This window comes from Typopeltis vanoorti, chromosome 9 (genome assembly GCF_054136105.1).
Source record: "Typopeltis vanoorti isolate ZY-2024b chromosome 9, IOZ_Tvanoo_1.0, whole genome shotgun sequence".
NCBI lineage: Eukaryota > Metazoa > Arthropoda > Arachnida > Uropygi > Thelyphonidae > Typopeltis > Typopeltis vanoorti.
This window is the reverse complement of record NC_143557.1, coordinates 40,092,032-40,107,397: the sequence shown is the minus strand read 5'-3', so window position 1 is coordinate 40,107,397 and position 15,366 is coordinate 40,092,032. Positions and strand designations below refer to the sequence as shown.

Below are 15,366 nucleotides of genomic sequence, written 5' to 3'. Positions count from 1 at the left end.
TCAAATTCTCTTATTCTTATAGTCTTGGGTAAAAAAAAAAAAAGCAGGGGGGGGGATGATGGTTAAGCAGAACATTATCTAAAAATACTTCTAGAAGTGACATAAATAGAAAGTGGAATGAAAGATGATCACTCTCTAAGAAAAGAATCATCGGTTAATCAGATTGTCCATCTTCCTGATAGCATCAAACATGTTTAAAATGTTTTTGGTGCACAATCCCAAATGCATAAGTAGTATTCCATATTGGGTGGATTTGGAATTTATTTAAGGTATTGGTTATGGTTGAACTTGAATCTTCAAATGATTATGCATTACATTGTTTGCCAACTGAAGAAGAGGAATGGAGTATACAGTCATCCACAAAGCTGTGAACAGAATTTTAAGTCAGCAAGATAAAAATAATCATTTTAGCACAGGAGGAAGAAACTTGGTGAGAATATACATTGCCGTCTTGTATTCTGGCATTGGTAAAGGGAAATCTGCAGAGAGGAATCTCCAATGCAGAAGCATAGAGTAGAAGGCAGGCTGTCAGAGTCAGATGCCCTAGAAATGTTAGAGTAACCTCAAGTTTCCTCCCAATTTTACCATTGCTTGTGTCCAGAGTTGGTGGTGATAACTAGGTCAGATGTGGACTGAGAGGGAGAAAATCCATATTGTTAGCCGTTGATAATTGAAGTAAGAGCATTTGAACAGCGGTTTGTTGGATGACTTATCTGTTTTTGGAGTGAGCTGAATATAGGCTTGTTTCTAGCATGAAAGATTGAAAAAGACATTCATAGCAATAAAAATAATTTATTAATTTGATAATATTTCACTGAAGTCCCAACCAATATCTTCAGAGTACAAATTACAGCATATCTGAAACTGCAGCAAATGAAGCATCTGAAAAAGTCTAAACCATCACATAAAAAAAAATAAAAGAAAATAAAAAACTTCAACAGTCGATAATTCTCTGTGCTATGATGATAAATTTACTGTTATGCAGTCTCATTACTCTCAAGTAAAATTCATTACTCTGCGAGACTGCAGAGTAATGAATTTATCACCACAGCCACTCACAGAAGAAGCATTCAGTGCCCCTCATTCAAACTTATATTTTTGCCATTTATTCTAGACAAATAGTACCTATTCTATTAATCAAGCATTGAATGGTGGATCTGTGATCTATCTCCCACAGTGGATAGCAATATTTGTTTGAATATGACTAACATCCTCATATAATTATAAAATCCAGATCTCCCAAGAGCAGCATTCCAGCAAAAGAAATAGCAGTCTTAAAAAACTTATGCAACAAATAAAATATTGTTAGTACTCTATCAGGTAAGGGTAATGAAAACTGTCATAATTGAATTAGAATTTAAATTTAATAGAAAAATGAGTCTCTTTTGAAAGATTTGCTTACTAACAGGTTATCGATCATGATCCTACTGAGTCATAAAAAAAGTGTATAAATTGTTATTTTTTAAAAAAATGACATTCTGCCATGTTAAACCACCCTGCAAATATAGCACTCCAGAAATTCACAAATACAGTTCTCTTCCCTCATCCTGTACAAAACAACATACAGCACCACCTATAGATTTGCTAACTAATAAGCAAAATCACTTTCATCCCTCATAGGCATCTCTTCCTCCTTCATTAAAAATTCTGTTCACTTCAAAACTTTAATAAAAAAAAATCAGTCTAAAAAATTGAGATATCATGATCAGCTTTGATTATTACTTGCCTTTATTTACTTACCCTAGATTTAATTATTAGCCACATTTCCCATTGTCATTTGAATTATTCAAAACCACCATACACTCAGATTATTTTTCATACAAAATATGCCAATGAGTAAATGTTGCTGAGTTTCCCTCTCTAGCCACTTTCTGTATAGAATATGTACAAACCTAAGCACACAACACTGCTACATACATGCTTAGTCTGGTTTCACTTTGTAGATAATGTGTTTACTATTTGGTCTTATGGTGTAGATAGATAGATAGATACATTTTTAGAGAATTTAAACAGCTATCATTCAAAATACACTTCACAATAGAAAAAGAAACAGTTGTCTTTCCTTCTTAGACATTACACATCTATATGTAATGTAGCTTATAGGTTTCCTATATTATAGGAAACCTATAAGCAGCGTATGTTACTTATATCAGGATTTTTTTTCCCCTCCATTTTTGTCAGTTTTGTATATTTTTTTGTAATTTTTTTAAAATTTATTTTTACATGATCTGAAAACCCTGCTCTAGAGATCAAACTTTTTCAAGCCACTTCAGGCCTCCAATAAGTGAGGCAGTGGTCTCACACTGGCAATGAAATTCATCTTCCACCTAAAGACAGCCCATGCTTGGATTCAAACCTGCGACCTGTTGGTTAGCTCTGGTACCAATCCAGTACACTAGCCACTCGGCCAACCAGGCTGGCAATGATAGCACAAGTTTCTCTCATTAGTTCTCACTAGGGACCTGAGGGTCTAGTTTTGAACAGATGAGTTTTCTGCATTTGCATTTTTCATATCAGATTTGGCTTTGTTGATGATTTTTATTGCATCTATTGTGAGTTACATTATAAGCTCAATATGAAGCTGGATGTTTGGTCTTAAGCCATGTGTGATATGCTGATTTTCTTTTGGATTGCTGTGGTATTGTAGAAGAACCAGTTTTGGTAGTGATCAGGGTAAAATAGGAGTTGAAGGTCATCATTTTAGTTAGATTTATTTCTTATTCAGTTGGAGCAGGTGTTTGGATCAGGAGAATGGAAACAGTACTTAAACTATAGAAAAGAGGAGAAGCAGTCAGAAGTCATCCCATTTAGCACGAGTATGTGAAATGGGTTGATCATTTGATACAGTGATGTTAAATGGTCACGTATTCTTTCTTTGCAAAGGACAACTGGAATGGTTGGATGAAGGATAATTCCATAGTAAGGGAAACTTGGTTTAGATGATGGTTTATAACTAAGAGGGGAGCTGGTTCAAAACAGTAAGTGGTATTAGCAGGAAAGCAAGAATTATCTGTTATTTTGATTGGTAGATATTTGGATTAGATCATTGCTAACAGAAAACACCTTTGTATCCCACACCTTAATCAATGGAATTGAAAAAAGGAAAGCTAGTTTGAGTTGTGGAAGTTGAAGACCCCATGGAAGACATTCCCATTATCAGGGTATTTGGACTGCAGTAAACCAAACTTTAGTGATAGGCAGTCAAAGAGGACTTCTGTAACAAACTACAGAAATACAGTAGTTTGCCATTTCTTTAGAAGCATTTTATCAGAACTTTTCAGTAGTTTTTTTTTTTTTAATAACAGCAGTTCTGTAATGAGTCAGTTGTTTATGCTGTGGCAAAAATTATCCAGACACAAACATGTTCCACAAATCCCTTATTTGCACAGACCTCATAAATGCCTTTGGTGGGGGTTTGAACCTACAGCCTGTTGAAGAATACTGATATGCCATCCACTGGATTAACCAGGCTGGTGCTGCAGCATTGCAATAATGTTTGGGCTTGTATGTTGCAGCTTATCCAGAAAATCGAAAGCCTGTGGAGATTAGTTATTTGTACCAGTATTTTAATGTTGTGGCATAAACTTCTAAGCAACAGTTGTCTTGATGTTCTGGTTGAGGTAATTCACCAATGCATAAGGAATTGGATTAGATTCCTCAACCTTTTATCAGCACTTTTTTGTTTTTATTTTCACCATAAAGTTCACTGATTGGTCATAATTGATCTCAAATGCTTGAATTGCTTTGTATCTGCAAAACCAATTTACTAATATGGTACACGTACTGAAAGTAGATTAACTCTAAATCACAATGATTATATTGTACACAATTTAGTTAAGTCCCTCCCCCATCACTTTTATACCTTGCTTGCAATGTTGCTTGCCATTAATACCCTCAATTTTCTCAAATACTAGATATCTGGTACTAAATATAATATATTTAGTACCAGATATAATACTAAATATAATATATTTATATTATATACAAAATATTGTATATAATATAAATATATTTATTTATTTATTTACTTATTTATTAATATTATATTAATATTCAGAGTAATGCATTAACACAGGGCAATTCTGTTTGTAATGTGTTCATGCTGGGCACAACACAAATTGTGTCATTCGGTATTTGCCCATGCAGTGTGGGATGCATAACCAATCTTGGAGTTCTGGTTTGGCATCTGCTGGACACATGAGATGAATCATGTGTTTCCTCGAGAAATCCAAGTTATGTTAGAAGGGAAAATACTTTTTGCTTTCTAGTTTTATAATTCACTGATAATTAAGAGAAATTCTATAATTGTTTGTATTTTTAATTTTCGAAAAGCGTCAATAAATCATGAAGACACTTACAGGTATCAGTTTTGCAGAGAATTCTACTGAAAAAAAAAACTTGAAATTAACATGCCATTACATTGCCAAATGTGTAAAAATATGCTTAACCCACCTGAAGTGCAGAGGAGACATGTTACAAAAGTGTCAAGTGAGCTACCACATGTGAAACATAACTCTCTTTGAATGTGTTAATACAAGAGGAGAATTTAGAAATTAAGTTCTTTAATTGGGTTTGTAGCAAGAATTCAGAGAAAGCTTTCAATGGTATTTGAAAAATAGCACTTACTAGCTCCAAAATACATAGTTATGTTTCTGCATTTTCAGGTAGTCAAGTTGTAGTAGTATATCGCCTGGTTTAGCCATTCCATATCTGCAGTTCATACATTTGACTGATATTCAGAATTATCCTGCTATATATATATATATATATATATATATATATATATATATATATATATATATCAGGTATAGATGTAATTATCCTGATATGTGTGTGTGTATGTACACATTTCCAGTTTCAATCATACCATTTGAATTTTACTATTCTACAGGGTGTCCCAAAATTCACGCACGATTTAAATTTAGTGCCATTTGTGTGGTAAAGTGTTGCCAACGAGAAAAAAAAGACAGCGTGACAGCTGACAGTTCAGGGTTATTAAAAATGGAGCGCTACACGAAAGAACAACGCATTTTCATTGTTTGTTGAGTAATATTTTAAAAATAATGGTTTGGCAGCTACAGTTCACAATTTTCGTACAAAATATGGTCGGAATATTGATTTAACTGCTTCAACTGTGAAAAGATTAATTAAAAAATTCAAGGAAACTGGATCAGTTAGTGATCTTATACACTCTGGCCATCCTTCAACAAGTCGTTCAACAGAAAACATCACAGCAGTTCCTGAGAGTGTTGCTGAGAGTCCAGGAACATCAATTCAGCACCGTGGTCTTGAATTGGGCATTTTGAGAAGCTCTCTACAGTGTATTCTCACGAAAGATTTGCATCTATATGCTTATAAAGTTCAATTGACTCAAGAACTGAAGCCTACTGACCACACACAGCGAAGTGAGTTCGTTGAATGGATTATGGAACAACAACAAGTGGATGCTTATTTTTCGAACAAAATCATCTTCAGCGATGAGGCTCATTTTCATCTTGATGGCTTTATTAATCGACAAAATTGTCGCATTTGGAGTTCAGAAAATCCACGAGTGATTGTTGAGAAACAAATGCATCCAGAACGTGTCACTGTTTGGTGCGGATTTTGGACTGGAGGCATCATCGGTCCATTCTTCTTCGAAAATGCGGCTGGTAAGGCAATAACAATTAATGGTGCTCGCTATCGCGACATGATAATCTAGTTTTTTGTGCCTAAATTGCAACATGGATGTGGAAGACATGGTTTCAACAAGACGGTGCCACATGCCATACAGCCTGAGAAACAATTCAATTACTGCATGAGTCATTTCCTGGTCGTGCAATTTCCCGTTTTGGTGATCAGAATTGGCCGCCCAGATCATGTGACTTAACGCCGTTGGACTTTTTTTTCTTTGGAGTTTTATGAAGTCTAAGGTTTATGCCAACAAGCCCACGACTACCCTCGCCTTGAAGGAGGAAATTGAGCGTTGTATCAACGAAATTCAGCCACATTTATGCAAAACGGTCATGGAAAATTTCGACAAAAGAGTGCCTATGTGCCAGCAAAGCCGTGGAGGCCATTTACCCAATATGCTATTCCATGCATAACCCTATACTGTATACTTTACGAATCAAAATTCACGCAAGAAGTAATCAAAATTACTTCTTGCGTGAATTTTGGGACACCCTGTATAAATAAAGTGTCATCCTGTGGCTGTTGGCAACTTTGTTTTTAAGTTATTTACGCACACTTCCCAGCATTGATTTCTTCTGTTGTGAAACAGCTTTTAGATATCCACTTGATATTTTTGGTGTTGTAAGAATACTCAGTAGTTTAATCTTCGTTATTTGAGTTCCAAATGAAATGAAATGAAATTGTCGTTTCCTTTTCTATTTATACCCAAGTTAAAAATAGTTGCAAGCAAACTAACAAGTCATCCAAAATTGATTTTGAAAGTGGCTAAAATGGGAAATTGCGTCATATCCAGTTGGTTTTATTGTGTTGTTGTTATTTCTGTTTACTTATCCAAACTGTTTGCTATAATTTTTTTTTTGTTTTGTTTTGTCCAAAATGCTTCCTCTTATGAATCTTTGGATTGTTTTATTGTGTCTTTACCCACAAAGAAACATTATCTTGGTAATTGGTTATCTTTTCAAACTCAACACTCAAAACCACTATTGATTTTCTTTGCTAGAGAGAGATAGATCAGAAGAATGTCTAATTTGGATATCAGTAAGTCTCCTGGTTCTGATAAAATTTCTTCAATTGTTCTGAGGAGTTATGCTGTAAATTGATTACTGTTTTGTGACATTTTATATTCTCTTGTCCCATCAGTATTATCCCTCAATTTGGAAATTAACTTGTAATTAATTTATTTCTAACTAAAGCAGTAAACTTTTCTTATCCTATAATATCTTGTTGATCTCAATTTCTTTCTTTCTTATGTAATGGGAAACTTCACTAACATTCAGTTTTATTTGTGACAATTTTCTCAGGTAAGAAATGATTCCTAGTATGGATTTGCCACTGTTAATCAAAAGAGAATATTCTTGCTTATGTCATCTACCTTTCTCTCATATTGATGCTTAATGAAGAAAATGCATATCCAAAAGTAATAATTAACTAAATTGATATAGCTGATTTGAATATAAGCTACTATTTTGCCTTGGTCACCAAGGTATCTTCATGGGCACAAAGAAATACTAAGCATGTGCACGCAGGCATGCAAGCAGGAAGATAAATGCAGACAGACCAATTTCAAAAGACTGAATCCTATAGTCCTTACTGACACCCTTTATAGGTGCAATGTAGAATCTTGCTGAAGGTCTCACAATCATGGTTGCCTAGATTTTTGACAGTGTGATCAGGCAAATTTATTTAAGTTTTGGAGAATTTTGTAGTATTGCAGCTGATTTTAGGAACAGTCTGTCTGATTTGTATATGTTTCTGTATAAGAAGTAGGTTTTGCCCAGTGAATCCTGTGATTGGTATTCTGGCATGGTTTACCACCCTGGAATGGCTGTAGTGCAGATGATGAACATATTTTAGTCAATTGTTACTTTCCATTAAACATCAACATAAGTGATAATCAACATCTGAGCATCCATACTTGATTAGCGATTATCCACCTTTGGAAGAGTGTAAGAGAAACTTATTTGCTCTTGATACCTCCCAGGACATTTGATTGGGTTTGGCACAATAACTTTTTAGTAACTCCCATTTAATGGTGTGTTTTCTCTTTTGTTCTTCTGCAACTAGGTTTTCAGCTTTCTCTTTAGCTGCATATTAATTATGATAAATAGATCTTGATCATTTGGTTGTGCAACTGAGTTCCAGCTACACTCTTACTGAAGACAGCACATTAAATTCTTTTTTATTTGACAGATTTTGCACTATGTAAATGAACAGAATTTCTATAGTCTTCTTCCCATTTAATGACTTGTAAATCATTGTTTAGGTAGTAATTTTGATAACCTTGTTAACTTCATTATGCTTTATTGCTTTATTATAAACATCATTGCTTTATGTATTTTTGAACGTCTCATAGAAATCATTGAAAATTTCTAGCCTGCTTAGCCGAGTGGTTTAGCTTACCTGCTCTCCAACCATCAGGGTGCAGGTTCGAATTCCATTTTGGATATGGATGTTTGTGATTATCTTTAAGCAAGAGCAATTTGTTTCATATCATTTATCCTCTGGTCAAAAACAGTATTTTTTTTTATTTAATTGTATTTTTCTAAAAATAACACCCACAAAAGGTTGTAAACTTTGAGCACATCTGCACCATGTGCGGGTGAATGGGGAGTGGTCCACAATGACGTTGCCATTTATCTAATGGCATTGTATGTCAAAGTTGTCTCTTCCTTTACAAACGTTAAATAGTGGGGAAAGATTTATCTTTGAACTGGTGAACTTGTAAATAGTTAAGCGAGATAAATATCATGCTTCTGCTCTTTTATGTGGATATTGGTATTCAGAAACCAATTTACATTAAATACAGCAACAAGTCATGATGTTTTATGATAATCCACTCACAAAGTTTAGATAAAGGTTTGAGCTGCTTCCAAGCTACTTCATGCCTGCAATAAGCAGTGTAGAGTGGCCCATTACCAAAAGATATTCACAAATATACATGTCCCAGTGTAATTTTAACTTACAACCTGTAGGTTTCAAAATAGAAGACAATTTACATGACCCTCTGGTCCAGCAAACATCAGGAATGCCTGTGGGTTTTGAAGGTGCCAGAACTTTTATACTCCTCCACCTGATTAAACATATTCATCAGTTTTGTAATTTTTAATGCTGTAATATATGACCTAAAGCTTGTTTATGGAGCTACTCTTTTGCAAGTCCTAAACATAGAGCTTATTTTTATTTCTTTATCAATGATAATTAAATTTTTTTATATAGGAACTTGGAAATGAATTGGATAAAGCAAAAAATAATGAAACCTTACAACAGTTCCTTACTCCAGCTACTATAATGGTTGTAAGTGTTACAGCTTCTACCACTCAAGGGTAAGTGTTATTATATGCAGCTAGGAGAAGGTGAGAAGTTATTTTATTGTAATTGTTAAGTTTTTGAAAGTTTTTTCACTTGGTTATAAATTGTATATTAAAGATGGCTTCACATCAGTTACCTTAATATCCCATAATGCAACACATATCCTTATGCACATGTATAATGCTATGCATTATGGGATGGGCTGTTATCCAGACTGATTTCATCTTTTATAGAGGTGTCATCAGTGGGAGCCAGACCAAAAAGGTGATACCAAGGTTGAATTAATGCAAAAGTCATATTTCCATGTACAAGTAGCCAAAATGTGTCATACCTTATTAATAAAATACTCTGGATTAAAGATAAATGTTGAAATTTTTTTCACTTGGTTATACTATAAATTAAAAATGCCAAGAAATTATAGTCTTGGTTAATTATTTATCCAAGTGTAAGCAAACAAAGTTTGCACGTGAAGTCACTTCACGATTGGCATTATACATGTCTGTAAGGATGTGTGCATTGCATTATTGGATACCTTGACAACTGATGTGAAGTTATCAATCTCCATATACAAGTAGCCCAGTCGTGAAGTGACTTCATCCACAAACTTTGTTTGCTTATACTACTTGGATAAAGGATAAAAGCATCTTTAATTTAACGGTTAAGTTTATTACATGTTTTTTTTTTTTTTTTTTTTTTTTTTTTTTTTTTTTTTTTTCATTAATACAGGAGATTCCCAATTTATGTAGTTTCAAATTACACATTTTCAGAGATATGTGGATGCACGAAACTGACACTAACTTTTGTTATTTTGGTTTATTGTCCATGCAAGTTATGTCACAATATTGCACTTGCTAAACAAAATATAACCCTTATGTCTGAAAAAGTAAAAGTGGCAAAAACTTTGTACATGAGGCACACTATCCCTATAAAGTAAAAACTATTAAACAGTACAAAAAAAAAGTGTTGTGATTACATTATAGCTAATGAAATAAACATATTATGTGATAGAACAGTTATAAGAGATCAAGATCAAATCATGTAACATAAAAATAAAAGTTGTGAACTTTATTTCCTCAGTAGTTCTTCTACGCCACTTCTACTGAGCTCCTTAGTAGCTCAGTAGAAGTGGCGTTTGCACTCTACAGCGCACGGAAAGGATTTGGTGGTTCAAATCTAGTTGCTGACTAGAGGAAATTTTTCTAAGCCTTTTTTTGGCCGGTTCCCCAGTTAGTCAATCTCTGGCACGGGCTAGCAGGTTTTTTTCTCCCGGAAACTCGGGTTTTTCGTCCCGTGAACTCAAGAAAATCGACCGTAGAACCCAAAATATTTTCAGACATTAAAAATATTGTGTTAGGGTTAGAGACCACGAGATGGCGGCACTAGCTTGCCGCCTTCTTCACTGTGTACCGATGAATCAGTGATAGCCTTAGGCCAGCTATCTCTCTGATTGGCTACCAGTGGAGATTGAACTGCCCACTCAGTCTCCAAAAGTTAGATAGGGTAAACGGCCCCGCCTACTCCCTATACGGGAACAATATAGGCGTTAGCTGATTTTTTTTTTTTTTAACTTTATTTTTTAGGAGACAGACACTGGAAACATTGAATATTTGTACTGAAGAACTACGTTAAGGAATGTCATTAAGTGTTATGTGCCATCACTGTTAGAACTCTCTTCACATAAACATGAAGAGAGTTCTGATATTCACTGCAAGCCATGTTTGGTTTTATAGATTCAAATCTTGTGCATATACATGACATCTAAGCAACTAGTTGGGTTGTAGTGTAGGCTGGGTAATGTAGTAGTAACAGAGTTCATTAAGGCTATGCTAGAAATGATTCAAGAAAGAGCACAAGTTTCTGATGTTGATGAATCTAGCCTGTACTGGGAGGAATGCCAGCTAAAACATATAATGAAAGAAAATGAAGAATTGCCAAACTAAGATTTGAGGCAGGGGGGTGCTTAAGGGTCAAAGCTGTATAACTGAGAGGAGACCTCCACATAGCCTTTAAAGGAATGCGGAGAACCGACCAGGGCTTCTGACCTAACGTCCAATCCTCACCTTCCCGTGGTGCACCCTGTTGGCTATATACCTAGATACTAAACGAATGAGGATGGGCTGGCAATTTGGGATTTAGCCGACCAAATTGTATTCTTATTGGCTTAAACCATTATACAAAAATTGTACAACATGACAAAATTTCATGCCGGCTGGGGCATCGCCCGGTTGAACAAGGATCCCGTTATTTTAGCCAGTGAACCAGGGTGAACAGCGATAAGTCAGCTACTGGAACAAGTCTGAAAGCACACCCCAACTCAAAATCACCAGAGTTAAAGATCGGTACTATTAACACAAGAAGCCTGAATGGCAAAGAAATGGATCTAGCTGAGGAATTAGATAAGTACCAGATCGACATAATAAGGGTGACTAAAACAAAAACAAAAAAGACAAAAACTGATGAGATCTTTTTGAGCAGTAAATACAAAATGTTATATTCAGGAAATGGCAATCAAGGAAAAGAAGTTGCAGCAATGGTATTCAACACAAAATATGAGGCTAATCTTCTTGAATGGTGGGCAGTCTCAAGTAGACTGATATGGGCTAATATCAGAATGGTGAATTGGACAATGAGACTTATTTGTGCCTATGGTCCCACAGAAGGTTCTACTAAGGTAGAAGTGGAGGAATTTTTTGATGCTTTAGAAAAAGCAACTGACACAATGAAAAAGGAAAAGTTGGTCCTTGTTGGGGATCTAAATAGCAGAGTAGGAAATGATTGTGAGACATACAAAAATATTTTGGGAAAATTTGGAGAAAAGAGCAAAGCTAATAATAATGGCAAATATCTGTTGGATTTCAACTGTGTATATAAAATCTCAAGTTAAAGAATTATTGTGTATTGCCTTAACTCATGAGTGATCAGTAGTACTTCAAGCAAGAACGTTTGTTTATGTGCATTGTGACCGATGATTAATTCAGTTATTGCTTAGAAGATTTATTTTAATGAGTGCTGTATACTGCTCAAAGTGTTTACAGTTAAAAAAAATGTTTGTGTGTAAGTTTATGAAGAAAGAAGATTATCAGTAAGATTATTCCAACTTAATATTCCTTTGCAGAGAAGTGTGCGAGTTTCATCCTAGAATTTCCTTATACTAACAGTTACTATTGCGGAAATTACCTGAAGTGTAAATTTAAGAGTGTTTGTTTGTGAAGAGGTGTTACTGCAATTTTTGTCTTATTTGGAACTTAAGGAACTGTGAGAAGACTGTATTATAGAGATAACAGATTTACCTTTGTCTGAGTCTGTATGATTGAATTTATCAGAGAAGCTAAAATGTTTGTGATATCTTAATTAATGATTTGAAGTTAAGTGTAAAATTTGTGATTTTAAAATTAAATGTTTGTTTTTGTTAATCAAAAGTTGTATTTTGCCTGAATCTCTTTTACTGCACCATTCATAAAATATTCGAACCAAAGTGGGTAAATTAAGCAAGTTAAATATACTCGGCCAGTATATAATAACAACATATAAAGGAAGGGTAGTTGAGAGTTAGTTTATCTTCAATTCTTGAACTAATTCAGATATAAAGTGGCGCAGTCTTTAAATATAAATTTTTTTTATATTTGAATTAGAAATCACTTACAACTTATCAATTAGTTAAGAACATCATAATAGTAATCATGTCGGATCCAAAGTATAGATTGAGAAGTAGGATCCAACAATAGCATTAGTGTAATATTTATGTTAAGAAGGATAGGAGGAACAACCATTTTGTTGATGTTTTTGATATTGTAGCTATTGGATAGGAAGGAAGAAGGAATGGTAAATAAAGAGTTCAGCGATAAAGGAAACCTGATTAGAACAGAGGTTGGAGGCTGCTCTTTTGACAGTTGTTTGTAATACCCAACTTTCTACATTCCCTCCCTGTTACCAACAGGGAGGGAATGTAGAAAGTTGGGTATCTATCTCTCTGTGTGTGTGTGTGTGTGTGTGTGTTTTCTGTAAATTGATGAAGAAAAAAGTGCTGTTGGGTAAACATGTAGTTGGTGTCTAGAATAGGTAAGCTATTATTTTCTTTTTCTATAGTGATGCTGGTTGTTGAGATGGAGAAGGAAAGAATCTCATGTGGCTGAGCTATGTGGCCAAATAGAGAACTCATCATCAGTGTATCTTAGCCAGATAGAAGGTAGAAGAATAGCAGTATCAGGAGCAAATGTTTTTAAATACTCCATATAGAAATTGGCTAGAGGAGGAGAGATGAGAGAGCCCATTGCTGGATCTTCTCTCTCTCTCTTTCTTGTTATATATAGTGACCTCCCAAATGAAGTCAAGTAAGTGGTATGGCTGGCAAATTTGAAGAGATCAATTGATGTTAAGGAGTGAAAAAAAATTTTTTTATAAGTAAAGCATCGGAATTATTGGTAAATGAAGAGGTGATGTCAAAACTCACCGTGATATCAGTAGTATTTAAAACTAAATTTTGAATTAAAGATTTGAAGTGGGTGGGTTTTTTTTTAAATTTTTTTTTTTTAACTGAAGATGAAGTATGGCTCATAAGAGAGTTAAAAGCTAACTGTTTGGCAAGTTTAAAGTGTGTGTGTGTGTGTGCAGGGGGAATCAATATCATCTACTATAGAGCAGAAAAGGTTATTGGGTGTAGTATGGATTTTAGGCAGACTGTATATTTGTGTGTGTGTAGGGGGAGGTAAAAGGTTTCAGTTTTGTTTAGTAACTAATTCAGGTTTTTCCAAGATGTGACATTTTAAAGAAGTCTTATTAATGTTTTTTTTTTCGGGAGGGGGAATTAGTGGAGTCGTAATCTGGCATTGGTGTGATCTCTGAGCAACACATCAATTTTCCAGTTATAGTCACTGGTATTGAGGACTTCAGTAGCATTACCCTTATCAACTCTAGCAATTTGTATTTTTGTCTTTGCATAATTTATGCAGAGCATAGCTTTAGCTGTTGGAGAAATTTCTTTCAGGCAGTGAAGCTTGCATTAGGATGCTAACTACATTGAAACTGATGTTAGCGAGCCAAGTTGTGGATTATATGCTGTATACGTATCATAAGGTCTAATGTTGGAAATGAAGTGCTACTGCAAAATTGTGGCTAAGGACCGTAAATAATTTACATTAATTCTTGGCTGCTTTCATGTTATCAGTATTTTACAATACAATATACAAAATAATTTATATATAATTTATTAAAGAACTGTGCATTTTACATGAGTAAATTCAAGAAATGTACAGAACCTTTTAATTAGACCAACAATCCATAGTGCAGAATTAGTTGCCTTCCTGATATGATCTATGATATTAAATTCCTTATCCACAATAATACCCAAGTCCATGCATTCCGTAACATTTTCCAAATCGTTCACGTTCTAATTACATCCATCTGATCCTACTTCATTACCAAGCTGAATATATTTACATTTCTCCAAATTGAATTTTAATCTCCACTTCCATATTCACTCTTAAGATCGTACTAAAGATGATGTGAATGGTTAACTACTCTGTCAACAAAGATAAATTTTACTATTAATACATGAACTTAAATCACTGATAAATATGTTTAATAATAAGTCCCAATACTGAACTCTTTTGAAGATTCCTGAAACTGAAGAGTAAGGGAGGGAACACTTGGAAGTCTTTTAAATAAATCACAGTATAGCTAGTCCTTCTTACTTGTATCCTCTTCATAAAATGGTTAACAGATTTGTTAAGATTGACTAACCTTTTCAAGGACATACTGTCAAGAATGTAGTGGATATGATTTCTAATTAACTAGAACATTAGTTTATCTCATAAAAAAGCACTTCGTATGTAAAAAAAGTGAGCCAAGCCCTGAGAATTTAGCAGGATAGCTACAATTTAGAAGCTCCTACTTTGCTGTCATAATTTTTTAGAACATCATCAAATTCCTGCCATGTACCCTCAAGGGGTGTACAGGATATGATAGTACTACATGAAAAATTTACATCATTACTAACTTCGTATCTACAATTTTACTTCTGACCCAGCTCTCAGATCCACAAGTTAAAATTGGCTTGAATACTTGTCTTATACAGCTAATTTAGTGTTCTGACTAATTTCTCTCTTATTCGATATGAATTTATTCATTTGACTTCCTACCATACCAGCTTTGTTGATTCTGTTGTCTATTTCCATATTTAATTTACCATCTTCACTAAAAATCGTGCCTAAATAGCTGAAATGTTTTACTGGTTCCACAGGTTCTCCGTTCACAATGCAGTTGACATTTTCAACGATTCTGCCTGTTTTCATTGTCTTCGTCTTTTTATTGCTGACCTTCATACCATATCTATTACAACAGTTATTCAATTTAGTCAGGGAATCTTGCAGACTTGTAGCGGATTTA

The 15,366-nt window shown here is 34.4% G+C and overlaps 1 protein-coding gene across 2 annotated transcripts in view; it reads left to right on the top strand.

The window, feature by feature from the left end:
• Nucleotides 1-15,366, top strand: part of Prp31 (pre-mRNA processing factor 31) — a 274,807-nt gene that overhangs the window by 102,049 nt on the left and 157,392 nt on the right. For both annotated transcript variants that reach the window (XM_090398337.1, XM_090398338.1), the window contains exon 6: nucleotides 8,890-8,996. In XM_090398337.1, the coding sequence (XP_090254463.1) occupies nucleotides 8,890-8,996 (107 nt within the window). The remainder of the gene's footprint in view (nucleotides 1-8,889; nucleotides 8,997-15,366) is intronic.